The sequence below is a fragment of the Balaenoptera borealis genome, assembly GCF_965194805.1.
Source record: "Balaenoptera borealis genome assembly, chromosome: 3".
NCBI classification, from domain to species: domain Eukaryota; kingdom Metazoa; phylum Chordata; class Mammalia; order Artiodactyla; family Balaenopteridae; genus Balaenoptera; species Balaenoptera borealis.
Genome location: NC_138866.1, coordinates 87867085 through 87884199, shown reverse-complemented (window position 1 = coordinate 87884199; position 17115 = coordinate 87867085). Strand labels below are relative to the sequence as shown.

At 39.0% G+C, this 17115-nt stretch overlaps 1 protein-coding gene across 9 annotated transcripts in view; it reads right to left on the bottom strand.

Moving 5' to 3' along the window:
- Positions 1 to 17115, bottom strand: part of BLOC1S6 (biogenesis of lysosomal organelles complex 1 subunit 6) — a 92975-nt gene that overhangs the window by 44109 nt on the left and 31751 nt on the right. For 5 of the 9 annotated variants that reach the window (XR_014243538.1, XR_014243539.1, XR_014243540.1 and 2 more), the window contains exons 1-3: positions 10133 to 10329; positions 4729 to 4870; positions 2 to 89 (exon numbers count right to left, since the gene is read on the bottom strand). Coding sequence is in view for 6 of the 9 variants with exons in the window: in XM_082388851.1 (XP_082244977.1) it covers positions 2 to 89; positions 4729 to 4870; positions 10133 to 10214 (312 nt within the window). In the remaining 3 variants the exon portion in view is untranslated. Of the gene's footprint in view, position 1; positions 90 to 4728; positions 4871 to 10132; positions 10330 to 17115 lie in introns of those variants that run through there. The other 4 variants (XM_082388852.1, XM_082388854.1, XM_082388855.1 and 1 more) reach the window with 1 other exon arrangement.

The following is a 17115-nucleotide window of genomic DNA, read 5'->3' as shown; positions in this document are numbered from 1 at the left end:
CCAAAGCATTAATATCCAACATAGAATGACATTCTTTAAATTTTGAAATCTCTTGTTCCAGTGTGTCTAATAATACAACTTGGTTCTGTCTGAAACAAAAGCACACAGCCAAAATAAACTTTACATACTTTAAGTGATGGTTCATTAAAAGCAATCACATTCATCTTGGTTAATGTTAAAAGTAGAAATTAAGTTGGAAATTTATTGACTCTCCAAGGCTTATTTAGTTTATCATAATCTTTTTCAAAATAATATTCCAAAGCCAAAATAATATTCCAATATTCTGATAATTAAATACATCTTTTATTCTTGCCTCAATTTCAGATTTGAATAACATCAAACCATTTTAAATTATTTTATTACTTATTTCTAACAACTCTCTGTATTAGCCCCAAAAAAGTTTTTTTTATACTATCTTGCCCAAGAAACTTGATGTTTTATATATATTAAAATTGTAACATTACCATAAAGGAAGAGGAGCAGTGACTTTTTAGATTAGAGTTGGAAAAAAAGCAGTATCAAGGGATAATAATCAGTTGGTGTGATCTCGGAAATTTAGTTTCTCTGGACCTAAATTTCTTCATTTACAAAGTGAGAAGGTCAGACCAAGTAATTTCTAAGACTCCTCAATAAAATCTGATTCAAAACTTTCTACTGAGGAAGAGAAGCCAACTTCTCTGATATTCTTCTCCAGATCAACCAATGCTAGGATCACAGGAATAAGTGACACTGTGGGGGGTCACTTAATTAAATATTTTAAAGAATACTATAGACAAAGAAAAATATGATATGATGTGCTTGCAGAAGTATGCTAAACAGAGAACAACAATGAAAAAAAGAAATAGCAATGAAGAGACTGAAGGGCAGTTAAAACATCTCCACCACCCAGCACTGAGTATGGCATATCCTACAGGTCGTAAGTGTCCCTTCAGCTCTGACTGGAGACCACAGAAGGTGAAACCAGAATGGATGAGAGGAGAACCCAGCAAGCCAATGATCCAAGACAAGCAGGACAGCAAAAACAGGCTGTTACAACTGGAAAACAATAAAAAATAAACAAAACCAAAAGTCGGTTCTTCCAAAATATTGATAAAATTGATAAACTTCTAGCTAGACTAACAAAGAAAAAGAGAGAGGAGATACAAATTACTAACATAATTTATGGAAGAGGGGTCATCACTACTTATCTCATGGACATTAAAAGGATAATAAAGGAATACTACAGGTAGCTCTATGCTCACCAATTTGATAACTTAGATGGAAATGACTAACTCCTTGAAAGACACAAACTACCAAAACTCACACAAGGAGAAACATAATCTAAGTAAGCCTATATCTATAAGTAGTAACCTTCCAGAAATCAAAGTACCAGGAACAGATGGCTTCATGGCGATTTCTACCAAACATTTAAGGAAGAAATTATACCAATTCTCCACAATCTCTTTCAGAAAACAGAAGTAAAGGGAGCACTTCCTAACTCATTCTATGAGGCCAGCATTATCCTAAAATCAAAACCAGATAAAGACATTATAAGAGGGACTTCCCTGGTGGCACAGTGGTTAAGAATCCACCTGCCAATGCATGGGACACGGGTTTGAGCCCTGGTCCGGGAAGATCCCACATACCACGGAGCAACTGGGCCCGTGCGCCACAACTACTGAGCCTGTGCTCTAGAGCCCATGAGCCACAACTACTGAAGCCCGTGTGCCTAGAACCCATGCTCCGCAACAAAGAAAAGCCACCGCAAGGAGAAGCCCACACACCACAACAAAGAGCAGCCCCTGCTCACTGCAAGGAGAGAAAGCCCGTGAGCATCAACGAAGACCCAACACAGCCAAAAATAAATAAATAAATAAGTTTATTTTTTTAAAAAAAGACATTACAAGAAAGGAAAACTATAGATCATTATCTTTCAAGAACATAGATGCAAAACTCCTCCACAAAATATCAACAAATCAAATCCAACAATGTATAAAAAGAATTATACACCACAACCAAGTGGGATTTATTCCAAGTATGCAAAGCTGGTTCAACATTTGAAAATCAATCAATGTAACCCACAACATCAACTGGTTAAAGAAGAAAAATCGTATATGGTCTTATCAGCAGATGAAGAAAAAGCATTTGATGAAGTCCAACACCATTCATGATTAAAAACACTCTCATCAAACTAGGAGGAGAGAGGAACTTCCCCAACTTGATAAAGAATATCTTTTAAAAAATCGTACAGCTAATACTGCACTTGTGGTAAGAAACTAGATGCTTTCCTCCTAAAGATCTGGAGCAAGGAAAGGATGTCCGCTCTTACTACTCCTATTCAACATTTTACTGGAAGTCCTAGCTAATGCAATAAGACAAGAAAAGGAAATAAAAGGTATACAGATTAGAAAGGAAGAAATAAAACTGTCTTTGTTCACAGATAACATGATTGCCTATGTGGAAAATCCCAAAGAATCAACAACAACAAAAACCCAGGAACGAATATGTGAATATAGCAAAGTTTCAGGATACAAGGTTAATATACAAAAGTCAGTTGCTTTCCTATATACCAGCAATGAACAATCAGAATTTTTAAAAATACCATTTACAATAACCCCTGTCAGATGAAATAATCTGGTATAGACCTAACAAAATATGTATAGGATCTACATGCAAAAACTATTAAACTCAAATGAAAGAAATAAGAGAGATCTAAGTAATGAAGAGATATTCCAAGTACATGGAATAAAAAACTCAATAGTGCTAAGATATCAATTCTTCCCAACTTGATCTATAGGTTCAATACAATCTCAATTTAAATCCCAGAAAGTTATTTTGTAGATATCAACAAACTGATTCTAAAATTCACATGGAAAGGCAAAGACCTATAATAACCAAGACATACTGAAGAAGAACAAAGTTGGAAGACGTACATTACCAAATTTCAAGACTTACAGAAACTACAGAAATCAAGACAGCAGGATATTGGTGAAAGAACAGATACATTGGGGCTTCCCTGGTGGCGCAGTGGTTGAGAGTCTGCCTGCCAATGCAGGGGACACGGGTTCGAGCCCTGGTCTGGGAAGATCCCACATGCCACGGAGCAACTGGGCCCGTGAGCCACAATTACTAAGCCTGCGCATCTGGAGCTTGTGCTCCACAACAAGAGAGGCCGTGATAGTGAGAGGCCGGCGCACTGCGATGAAGAGTGGTCCCCACTTGCCATAACTGGAGAGAGCCCTCGCACAGAAATGAAGACCCAACACAGCCATAAATAAATAAATAAATAAATAAATAAATGGATTATCACGTTAAAAAAAAAAAAAAGAACAGATACATTGATCAATGAGACAGTGTAGAAAGCTCTTAACTAGACCCATATATTTCTCTTTGTTCTTTCTCTGAAGTTTGCTTATCTTTCCTTAACACTCAAGAAGTTTAATAACTGCTTATTCATCATATTCAGCTGTTATAAACAGTAGTTGATTTTACTATCATCATCATCATCATCATCATCACTGTCTAGACGCCTAGGAAGATAAATGGGGTTATTGAAACACTAAATTTTAGCCAATGTCCTCATCAATTAAACTTTCCAATTAAACCTTGATTCCTAACTTCCTATAAATAAAGTGTTACCAGATATGTTTTGTTTGCAGAGTTTCTTACCTTCCTTCAGTCTATCATATATCATCCAAACTCACCCACAAAATCTTTGACTTTTCTGCCACAAGGATTGGCTGGTGTTAAAATACAAGACATACCACACACCGGGGAATAAAAAAAATCTTACTTGGAACTAGCAGAAAACTAAGAATGTTACCAGCTCCCTTAACTACAGTAGGGTACCACATGTAGCAGAACACAGTACCACTTTTATATTCATTTATCATCTTCAAACCCAAGGATTATAACATTAGTTACTAATATTTTAAAAATGGACATAGTTGTTGATTATTCCTCTCCTTTTGCCCTAATAAAGGCCTCTGAGATCAGTTTTCAAAGAGTAAGTCTTAGAGCAGCAGTGGTTCATAGCCAGTTTAAAGGTGACCACCACAAAAAAGAAATAATAGGCCAGCTTGGGCAATCCAGAGAGGTCCTGACCCAAAAGGAAGAAGAAGCTCAGACTGCTGTTTCTGGGTGACAGCTGATAAAATCAGAGTGTATATTTTTGCATATTGATTACACTTTATGGATTACATTCTTCCTTATCCTGTTCCTCTCTTAGCTTATTCTCCAATCCTTTATTTAGCTAGTAGAGTTATAAACTAAGAATGAAATGGGTCATCTCCAAAAAAGATAATTAGGGATTTCTGGCAACTCATGTGAACCAGCAATTGAAAACAAATGTGACTCCTATGGAGGCAATTTTGCAGCTCTACTCAGAAACAGGTGTATACCCATTTGCAACATCCCCAAGAGGCGATTCTTTCCTAAAATAGTGGAGAGACACCAAAACTAATCAAAGAGTCTAGATAAGATTTACGGGTACTTCTCAGAAGAGACCAAACACTCTAGGAGCATTCATTTCACTTTTTACATTTAGATTACTGTGTAATCTAAATTACACGTATACTATGTAATTTAGATTACTCCACTCCCATTTGCTAACACAAAAGATACAGAAATACTCCATTGTATTAAATGTTACAAAATATTATCCCTAATACAGTATATACTTTACTTATACAGTAAATTATGACTATGCCAGAGAAGAAATGCGTGCATCTATGGTCTTTTTCAGCTCACGTGAGTTCCTGGAGAGCTTGTTTTGATCTCTGCAGATCTGGCAAGTAGTGAGAAAGCAAGCCTTCTGCCAGTTGCTCCACAGCTTTGTCTTCTATGGTCAAGTCTTCTATTAACCCTTCATCTGGAGAAGCGTCACTTAAACCTGTCCCCAAGCAAAAAATCAAACTTAGGAAGCTTTTAAATTGACACAGGGGTAAGAAAGTAGCAGGGAGGGAGGAAAGGAGGCTGGCAGTGGAGTTCAGAGCACACACACAGGATACTATAGGTATCCTTTTTTTTTTTTTTAACTTTTACTTCCTGAGCATCCTCTAAAAATCGAGTTATGAGCACTCAAAAAATATTTTTAAGCTACTAGTACAACGTAAAGTCTAGCTGAAAAGAACATTAACACACGCAAAATTCCATATGTGTATGTATTTTTCAGGGAAGTGGATTTAGTTTTCAATGAATTATTAAAGGAGTCTGAGGCCTAAAAGGAAGGAACAGTTACTGAATGGAAGCAAGAAATTCTTCTTTCCAAAAGCTTGCAGAATTTTTTTTTAATTAATTAATTTATTTTTGGGTGTGTTAAGTCTTTGTTGCTGTGCGTGGGCTTTATTTAGCTGCGGCAAGCGGGAGCTACTCTTCGTTGCGTTGCACAGGCCTCTCACTGCGGTGGCCTCTCCCGCTGCGGAGGACGGGCTCCGGGCTCATGGGCTTCAGTCATTGTGGCTCGTAGGCTCCAGAGCGCAGCCTCAGTAGCTGTGGCGCAGGGGCCTAGTTGCTCCGCAGCATGTGGTATCTTCCCGGACCAGGGCTCAAACCCGTGTCCCCTGCATTGGCAGGCAGACTCGTAACCACTGCGCCACCAGGGAAGCCCCTAGGGATTATATATTTTTTAAATGCAGGGACTTCCCTGGCAGTCCAGTGGTTAAGACTTCGCCTTCCAATGCAGGGGGTGCAGGTTTGATCCCTGGTCAGGGAGCTAAGATCCCACATGCCTCGCGGGCAAAAAACCAAAAGGTAAAACAGAAACAATATTGTAACAAATTCAATACAGACTTTAAAAAAATGGTCCACATTAAAAAAAAAAAAAAAACTTAAAAAAAATTCTTTTTAATAAATGCAATACCTAAAAATATTTTTTTTCAATTCTATGGAGGTAATATGGGTCAACATTTATTTTGCATAGAGCTTGATATATTATTTACAGGTAAAGGGAGGGTCATTTGTTAGCAGGAAAGAAATTTTCTAAGAATTTCTCCTCTCTTGAGATTCAGAACCTTAATTTACCATAGAAAATAGTGTATAATAATTGTCTTCTGTGTAAATCTACATTTGATGCCAGGAACTATTTTATTCCTACCTTTCCTTTGAATAATAGGTGTAAGCATTGTGCCAGGCCTTCAAAAATGTCTAACATGAATACCCATCAATCACTACTCCTACCAAGAAAAGTACAAAACAATTTCTAAACAGGGTTCAATGAATGGTTTGTATGATTTTAGAATCACTGGTTTAGAATTAAAAAAAAAAAAAAGTGAAATGGCCACATTACTAAAATGGTACTCCAAAAGCATTTTTAAACTAATATTAAACTCTGAAACACCTCTCTTTAATCATAATCTGGTAATAATCCATAACATCAAATTAGATCATTATACAGAATACGTTCATCACAATATATTGCTTATAGCTCATTTCCAAGTATAGTTTTTACCACAGATCTAAATTTTGGCAAGATTGAGGAAAACAACATGCTGTCATATTCAAAATTAGCTTTTAGAGATCAAAATAAATTAGTATGGTTTTTATTTGGATCCTGAGAAACATAAACAAACTTTGGAATTCTCTAGATTGCAAGGCAATATTCAAACAAGTAAGAGCTAACTAGAAACTGAAGCACTCCACAAGTGAAAGAAAAATATAACGGGAAAAGTGAAGCATTTACAGATATTACCATTGATGTTCCATCAGATGGGAAGTGAATAAAATATATCATTAATGTTATACATTATATATTATATATATTATATTTTATTATGATTAATGTCATTGCTAAAGGCTTGATTACAATAACAGTGCAAACAGCAGCAACTCTCTTTAAAAAATATAGAAGGGCTTCCCTGGTGGCGCAGTGGTTAAGAATCCACCAATGTAGGGGACACAGGTTCGAGCCCTGGTCCAAGAAGATACCACATGCCGCGGAGCAACTAAGCCCAGACACCACAACTACTGAACCTGCACTCTGGAGTCCGCAAGCCACAACTACTGAGCCCGCGCGCCTAGGGCCCATGCTCCGCAACAAAGAAAAGCCACCGCAATGAGAAGCCCACGCACCGCAACAAACAGTAGCCCCCGCTCACCGCAACTAGAGAAAGCCCACACGCAGCAACGAAGACTTGACACAGCCAAAAATAAATTTAAAAAATAAATAAATTTAAAAAAAATATATATATATATACATAGAAAACATAAGTATTACAGATAAACAGAAACAACCAAATAACGATATTTCAACTTTAAGGAATAACAACCAATACACCTTCCTTAAACTATATATACATTTTAACTCACACACACAGCAACCCCCTTACCCTGTCCCAGTTTTCTGGTTAAATTATTGGAAGAGTCGAAGTTACTCATGTTTTTACACACATTTATTCACTAAGTTCAAGGTATTTTATTGTGGGAGACAAGAAACATTTGCTGCACATACATTTTATGTACTAGTTTTTGAGGTTACAACAATAAATTAGGCAAGTCCCCTTCCCTGAAAAAGCTCAATACAGAGGAATCAGAGAACGTGAGAAGTGCCATAGATTAGAGAAAGATCACTTTCACCAGGGATATCAGGGAATAATTCCTAAAGGAGGTGTGGGCATCTGAGCTGAAGCTTGAAGAATGGATAGAATTTTCATTCCTTTCTTTTTTCTTTTTAAGTGTTACTCATTGTAAAAACTTAAAATACAAAAGAAGAGGGTATAACCTGAAAAGTAAAAATACTCCTCACTACCTTACTCCACAGAGAGTCACTCTGGAGTTTCTTACATAGCCTTCAAGAAATTGTCTTTGCATACACATGGTTAAACCCTGTTTTTATCACAAATGAAATCTTGCTTATACTGTTCTACAAGTTTTCTCATAAATATATATCTCAGATATGGTCAATATGTTTGAATCTACTCCATTCTTTTTAACAGAATTCTACCACATTTTGTTTAACCAGTTCCCTATTGTTATGGACTAAATGTGTCCTTCCCCCAAAATTCATATGTTGAAGCCCTAACCTCCAATGTAATGGTATCTGGAGGTGGGGGTCTTTGGGAAATAATTAAGTTTAGATGAGGTCTGAGTGTAGGGTCCCCATGATGGGATTATTGACCTTAAAAGAACAGGAAGAGAGACCACAACTCTCTCCTTCCACCATGTGAGGACACAGTGGAAGGCAGCCATCTGCAAGATCAGAAGAGGGTCCTCACCAGGAACATAGTTTGCCCACACCTAGACCTTGGGCTTCACAGCCTCCAGAACTTCAAGGAATAAATGTCTGTTGTTTAAGCCACCAGCCTATGTTATTTTATTATAGCAGCCCGAGTAGACTAAGACAAAGAAAATAAGACACCTATTCCGCTTTTTGCTTTTTCAAACAATGTTGCAGTGAGCTTCCTTGCTTGTCTTTGCATATTCATGTCACTGTTTCTATAGAATAAATTCTTATAAATAGATTAATGGAACAAGGTGTTTATGCATTTTTAATAGACATTGCAAAACTGCTTTCCTAAGAGATGTCACCAATTTACACTTCCATCAGCAACCTATGAGGGCTACTATTTCCAAATGGGTAAGAATTCTAAGGCAGGAGAGGAAGGGATGCAATATGGTAAAGGAAGCAGCATGAAGAAAGGTGGGAATATAGGATGGCTCTGGAAAGACAGGTTAGTTTGGGGTGTCTGGAGCATGAGACATATGCAGTAGTGAGCTCTAAGGCCATGTGGCCAGCCTATGAGGACCCTTGAATGCGAAGATAATGTGTTTGGCCCTTAGTTTAGTAAGGAGCCATTTAAGGTTTTCAAGCAAGGAAATGACATGATGGGAGCTTTATCTTGGGGCAGTGATGTGACAGTGGGATAGATGGAATGAAGAATAAGAGACTGGAGGTGGACTAGCCTTACAACTGTTGTTGTAAAGGTGAAAATACAAAGAGGAGATGGAAATTGTACAGTAGAATCCCCTGGGCTAAACAGAGGTAGGAGGCAAGTGGGAGGAAAGAGTCAAAAGTAATGTCAAACACTGATGTGTATAAAATTGATCTGATTAAAAAAGAAAATAGAAGATCGATAATTTCATCAAACTGAGAGAGTAATTGGGACAACTTTAGGATGCTGTGGTGTTTTGTTTCTTGATCTGGATAATAATATTCATCAAGTTATACCCTTTGATTTGTGAATCTAGATTATACCTCAATAAAATAATTTATTCTTGAAAAAAAAAAGAGTAATGTCAAAGTTTCAAGTGATAGTGACTTGGCACCATTAATAGGATCAGACATCTACTTTTATTTATGTACATGCTGTGTGTGAGATTAGTGCAAAATAACCATGTCAGAGTACCCAGCAAGCAGATGGAGGAGCAAGCAGAGAGAGACCCAACCTGCACTTATATACAAGGAAGTGATATTTATAGATGCAACTTAGGAAGGTGTGACGAGAGAGAGGTCACTGAGGAAAAGCACCACCAAGAAAGGGCTGAGAGCACTATTTTGGGGTAACCCCTATATTTCTGGAACAGGAAGTACAAGTAAAGGTACATCCAAAGTCCTGAAGCCTTTCTCACCTAGGGTTCCTCATCTGAACCACAGAACACAGAAACTGCTTTGAGTGACTATCTTCTCAGTTCTCCCTAGCATAGTACAAACATAGTATCATTATGGATGCAGAGCAAGTCGATTCATTACATTCAATAGATACTCTAGGCCATTAGGGTTTAAATCTCTCCTCGAACTCGGGTTGAGAAAGACTGCTGGAAGAAGGACGCAGTAAGGTCAAAAAGCAAGATAATCATTTCATGAGTGAGTGTGCAATAATACTGGATACATCAATTCTCTTAATTACAAACCAATCATCCTTCTGGTAAATTCATCCTCAACCACTAACGTGTAACAAATAGCCAACAGTGTGCTGGAGTCAATACACAAACTCAGAATGGCTTCACCATCAACCCCCACCAACAGCACCCCAAACACCGCTTCCCCCCAGATCTCGTTTCCTGCCTCCTCCTCTGGCCAGGAGGGTCGGCAAGGTTCCCTAGCTCCGCGCTGGGGCCAGAGCCTCGGGTCGGCAGCTGCCGAAAGCATCTTATTCCCGCGGGGCGGCCCGGAGACCCACCCACTCGGGTCCCGCCCGCCCCGCCCCACAGCACGTACCCGGCGTCGGGCCCCCGGCCTCCAGGCCGTCGGGTGGCCCTGCCAGGACCCCGTCCAGGGAAGGCGGCCCAGGGACACTCATGTCCCTCCCGCTGGGAACAGGGAAGGGGCAGTAGTACAGACTGTCAGGTACAGTGAGGAAGCACCGAACGCGTACAGATCCCACCGGGACAGAAGCGACGGTCGCACCCGGAAGTGACGGAAGCGGAAGACGGGTCGGGGCACGTGACCACGGGCCCGCCCTCCCTCTTTTTGCCTCCTCCATCCACCCACCCCCGGCGCTTCGGGGGTTCCGGGCGGACGTCCTAATCTGGTCGGTCGGTGTCAGTAGAGTCAGCTGGGCGGGGCTCACGTGCCTGCCTCCGATGGTGGTGGGGGGATGGAAGGGGCGGTGACGGGAAGGCGCAGCTTTTCAGTTTTGTGTCCTTGTTAAGGAAACACCTTAGGAAGAAGGACTGCGTGCTTTCCCTGAGATTTGGACCCATAAAAAATTCAGTGTTTAGCTCTCTTTAGCCTTGCTAATTGGGGGTTTGCCAGGATTCATCTCTCCTCTTGTTGATTGTAGGTGAACGATTTAAGGCCTGCGTTGTAGCATCAATCTACCTGAACAAATTCAGCCAAATAACCGGAAACTGCATTTGCTGAGATCCCGTGGGATGATGTCATGAATTTTGATGAAAAACACTTAGAAATGGGCAGACGCAACCTCAGACCAAATAAAGTGATCAGCTATGCCCTCCTTACCTTAGACCCTCTTAGGCTGTAATCGTGGCCTCCTAATGTTGCACCCCAAAATTGCCTGTCCAAACAATTTTTTCTATGTTGCAGGCAAAGCTGTTTTCAAAAAAAATGAGAATTTATCTCAAACCTCAGAAACTTGCACCTGCTCCCCATTGCCCTTATCAGTGCATTCGTACCCCTTCCTCTTTTGGCCTTCTTTCCTCTTAAGATTAGCTGCTCCTTACTACCTGTGGTAAGCAGAATAATGCCCCCACCAAAGATGTCCACAGACTTCACCCCCAGAACCTGTGAATATGCTGTTTCACTGCAAAAGCGTAATTAAGGTTGCTAGTCCCATGACTGTAAAATAGATTACCCGGAGTTACTGAGTGGGACTAACATAATCACAAGGGCCTTCAAGCTGGAAAAGGGAGGCACAAGAAGAGAGTTAGGAGGGAGATGTGACTTTGAAGAATGACTAGAGCAATGCAACATTGCTGGCTTCGAAAATAGAGGAAGAGGGTTACCAGTGACCTCTAGAAGCTGGAAAACACAAGGAAATGGATTCACCACTAGAGCCTCTAGAATGGAACTCAGCCCTGCCAACACCTCAATTTTATCCCAGTGAGAGCTGTATTGCACTTCTGACCTACAGAACTCTAAGATAACACACAAATTTGTATTGCTTTAAGTTTGTGGTTATTTGTTACTACTTCAATAGGAAAGTAATGTACTACCCTTCAAACATCCTTTGAAAACTATGCCCTTTCATGCCTGGAATATTTTATTCTTTTCAAAGTCCTACTCATCTTTCAAGGCTCGGCCTAAATAATACCTTTACTGTGAAATCATTCACAATCCTGCCTCCCCTTTCAACTCTCAGAAAGTAATAACCTTTTCCCAACTACAAAGCATCCTCCTGCTATTTAGCACTTAATCCATTCTTGTATTCGTTACTTCTCTTCCTCTATCAAATTGCAAACTCCAAACAGAAATTCTTTTTTTTTTTTTAACAAAACAAAAGACATGTTTATTGCTCTCATCAAAGAAAATTCCAAGGATTTTAAAAGCTCTGTGGAGGATAAAGACCAAATATATATTTCTTATTATGAGTCACAATACTGCACATAAAACACGTGTGTGTGTGCCCAGATATATACACGTGTTCAAATGGCTCCTCAGAGTCCACCAGATGTCCACAAAGGCTCATCTCATCTCATCCTCAAAACCACCCTGTGAGATCAGCATTTTGTTGACCTCCCTTAAATCAGCTGGATCAGCTGGGAAGATAACTGATAAGGGAAATAAACTATCCCAAACAGAAATTCTTATTCACAGAAAACCATAATAGGTTCTCAATGAGTATTTGCTGAATGAGGTATTGATTTTCGAGCCCCAAATTCCAAATATCTATAATCTCCAAAGTCTGAATCATACAAGATGGCACCTGATAAATGCCTGGTAACCTTAGCTGATTGTTAGTATTATCTCCTAACTAGATACTAAGACCTTCTGGAATAGACCCTTGTTCTACAGGTGGTCTGTAACCTCTTTATCTCTTAGCACAGTATTAAGCATATTACTTGGATTTTTAAATACTGGTTATTTAAATTTAATGGATGAAATTAATTGAACATTAAAATGTTAAGCAAAAAAGAACATTTAAAAGAGTGAATGTTCTTGTAAAGCATTTTAACTTTACTTAATGTGACAAAAATGAATTGGCCAAATAGACAAGGAGGACTTTCTGCCAGACCCACGTTGCTTTTCTCTTTCTCCTTTTCCTTCTTTACCCCCACAGATTTCAGCTCAGTGCATCAAGTGCTTGTTGAGGGCACTCTGTGTTCCAGCCTCCATTAATCAAATACTGTGCACCTAGCACTGCATGTGACACAAAGCTCAAAATGAAAAGGTTGGAATTTGATGCCAAGGAAGTAAACAGTTTGTTGAGTTATATATTTCTTTTGAAATGCCTTTCATTTCCCCATTGCTAGTGGCCATTCTCTTTTATGCACCAAAGTTATAACCCACTTCAAACAGCTGAGTACCTAAGACGGGACTAGACACTGTAGGGTGTTTAAAAAAAAAAAAAAAAGGTAAAAATGCTTGTTCCTGCCCACCAGGAATTTATATTCTACCAATTACACATAGTAGAATTAGAGAGGATGACAGTAAAGTACTAAATTATGTGGAACAGACCTAGAAGAATATAAAATACATAATGATGTCATACTGGTTTCCTATTGCTGCTGTAACAAATGACCGCAGACTTGCGTAACACTACACAAATGTATTACCTTACAGTTCTGGAGGTCAAATGTCCAAAATCAGTCTCTGTGGGCTAAAATCAAGGTGTTGGCAGGGTTAGTTACTTCTGGAGGCTCTGAGAAAGAATCCTCTGCCTTGCCTTTTTTAGCTTCCAGAGGGCAGCCGCATTACTTGGCTCACGGCCTCACATCACATTGCCTTTTCTCCCTCTACTACCATTGTTGCATCATCTCCTCTCCTATCCTGGCCTCTTTCTCGTAAGGACCCTTGTGATTACGCTGAGCTCACCAGCATAACCCAGGATAATCGCCCCATCTCATGGTCCTTAATTTAACCACATCAGCAAAGTTCCTTTTGCCATGTAAGGTAACATTCACAGATTCTGGGGAATTGAAAGTGGACACCTTTGCAGGGGGCATTATTCAACCAGCCACAGATGTGCAGTTGTGTAGTGCATGATTGGGAAGTAACTAGAGAAATTTTAAAAACCTAATAGAGGAAATTAAGCTGTACCTTGAAGGACAGGTCAATGTAATATGCAGACAAAAACTAGTAAAGACTTCCAACAGGAAAAACAAAGACACCATAAGTAGCAAAAGTATACTTCAGACTCAAGGACCTCAAGGTGCTGTCTTTTGGGGAAGACAAGAATAACATAGATTAAATGGTTAGTAAAAGAACCTAATGGAGAAAGGTGTTGTATAATCTTTTAGAGCAAAAGAACTTACAATGACAAAAGATAACACAAAATGTAGTCATATAGCTCTGGAGAAGTTAGTACAAAGAAATGATAGTCAGAAAGAGCTAAATGCTGTATATATTCATAGCAAAAGGAAACTAAGTCCATTGGATTTCAAGAAACTTAAAATCCAAAAGAGGGAGAGCAAATCTTATGCAATAAATACACAAACCCTTTTATCCATTTTTCAGTTTTTTCTGTTTTCCTTAAATTTTCCTACATTATTTTTGCTAACAAAAGGGGAGTAGGTAGGTAGCAGATTCAAGTAAAGAAATAAACATGTTAATACATGAATATTTTCTATTCCTTTTGTTGATCAGCATGTCCTATATTTAGAATGTGCTAAGATTTGATAAAAAATCTATCCCAGTTTGACCTAATTCTCTCACAGGATTTGCTTGTACCTTCCCCTCATCTCTCTCCATCCTTTTCCAAAAACAAAAGAAAGAATGGGGGTAGGGAGACAAAAAGATTTGAGCAAGAAAGATGCAGGGATCAGGGGCTGCAGAGAAAAGGGATGGAAAAGGGGAAAATACACAGGAGAAAGATGTTACAGCCCATGACCTTATCCTTCTAGTGGATTAAAGTGTTGAAAATTTGAAAACATTCATACAGGGTGATGTGCTTGCAAAATAATAAAAAGGAAAGAAGGAAACTGAAGGTAGAAAACCAGAGAAGTGGGGGTATTAAAAAAAAAACAGTTTACCATTTGTCTGTGGTTAACCAACCCGAAAAGGTGTCTCAGCAGTTTTAACCACTTTTCTTACATTTACATGAGAAATATTCTTTCACATTAGCAAAGTACTAAAATTCTTCCACCCAATGCAACTCTACTACATTTCCGTCATTCCTTTCTTGCATTATCTAAAAAACATATTCTTCCATGGATTATTTCACCAACACATTCTCCTAACCTTGCCACCAAAAAGTTTGTAAAATATATGCAGTGGTCAAAAGCAATAGCTTTTGATATTTTAAAATAGACTTTTTTTTTTCTTTTTTAGGTGTGTTAGTTTCTGATTTATAACAAAGTGAATCAGCTATACATATACATATATAGAGAGAGAGACTTTTTTAAGAGCAGTTTTAGGTTCACAGCAAAATTAAAAGGAAGGTACAAAGACACCTTGTACTGTCATGCATTATCACGTCCCCCACCAGAGTGCTACCCTTGTTACAATTGATGAACCTACATTAACACATCATTATCCCCCAAAATTGATAGTTTACATCAGGGTTCACTCTTCATGTTGTATATTCTATGAAACTGGACGCGTATAATGACATGTATCCACCACCATAGTATCATGCAGAGTAGATTCACTGCCCTAAAAATCCTCTGTGCACTGCCCATTCAGCTCTCCTTCTGCTCTAATCCCTGGCAATCACTGATCTTTTTACTCTACAGTTTTGCCTTTTCCAGAATGTCATGTATTTGGAATCATATAGTATGTAGCCTTTTCAGACTGCTTTCACTTAGCAATATGCATTTAAGGTTCCTCCATGTCTTTTCGTGGATGGATGGCTCATTTTGTTTTTGGCAAAGAGTAATAATCCATTGCCTGGATGTACCACAGTTTATTTATTCTTTCACTACTGAAGGACATCATTGCTGCTCCCAAGTTTTGGCAATTATGAATAAAGCTGCTGTACACATCCAGGTGCAGGTTTTTGTGCATACATAAGTTTTCAACGCCTTCAGGAAAATACCGAGGAGCAGCCTCTGCATCCAGGGGGATATAGAGAGATCTGATGGGCTAGTGTGGGTCATATGTAACAGAAAGAGGCAAAGCCCCTTGATTGACAGTCCTGCTAGGAGTTACAGAAAGGCACAGGTGTAGTTCCTTAAAGGAAAATCAGAGTCATGTTACCAAAATGAGAAAGGAAATTGGCCCAACCAAAGCAACAGATATCAACTATATCAGTTATGAGATTTTAGTCAAGTCACTTAATCTCTCTGTATTCTTTCCCATAAGTAAAAGAGACAGGGAGATGATAATACCAGACCCATTACTTGACATATTTCTTGTGAGAATTAAACACTCAATAAGACATATGAAAAGGATCTGTAAGCTGTGAAGCACTATTGCAAATAATAGCAGTCCCTAAGTACGTATTACGTGCCAGAAGAAACAGTATTATTTCTGTTATTAGTGCCTCGTTTATGTCAAATGACAAAACTAGAACAATTTAGTAACGAGTTTGATGTCCTTTATTTAAAGGAAAACAATCCATGGATTGGGGGAGTACAGAGCCTTTTGTACAGAGGGATTTAGAGCAAGAGTGAGTTTTATAGGACATTAGAAGAGGCAATGTTGCACAGCAAAGGAAACCATAAACAAAACAAAAAGACAACCCACAAAATGGGAGAAAATATTTGCAAACGATGCGACCAACAAGGGCTTAATTTCCAAAATATACAAATAGCTCATATAACTCAATAACAAAAAAAAAGACAATCAAAAAATGGGCAGGGACTTCCCTGGTGGTCCAGTGGTTAAGAATTCACCTTCCAATGCAAGGGATGCAGGTTCGATCCCTGGTTGGGGAACTAAGATCCCACGTGCCGCGGGGCAACAAAGCCTATGCACCACAACTACTGAGCCTGTGTGCCGCAACTACAGAGCCAATGTGCTCTGGAGCCTGCATGCTACAACTAGAGAGAAGCCCACATGCCACAACTAGAGAGGAGCCTGTACACCGCAACAAAGAGCCCATGCACCACAACAAAAGATCCTGCATGCTGCAACTAAGACCTGACGCAGCCAAAAATAAATCAATATTTTTTTTAAAAAAAGATATTTAAAAAAAATGGGCAGAAGACCTAAATAGACAGATGGATATACAGATGGCCAACAGGCACGTGAAAAGCTGCTCAACATCACTAATTATTAGAGAAATGCAAATCAAAACTACAATGAGCTATCACCTCACACCAGTCAGAATGGCCATCAACAAAAAGTCTAGAAATAATAAATGCTAGAGAGGGTGTGGAGAAAAGGGAACCCTCCTACACTGTTGGTGGGAATGTAAATTGGTATAGCCACTATGGAGAACAGTAAGGAGGTTCCTTAAAAAACTAAAAATAGAGCTACCATATGATCCAGCAATCCCACTCCTGGGCATGTATCGGAAGAAAACCATAATTCGAAAAGATACATGCACCCCAGTGTTCATTGCAGCACTATTTACAAGAGCCAGGACATGGAAGCAACCTAAATGTCCATTGACAGAGGAATGGATAAAGAAGGTGTGG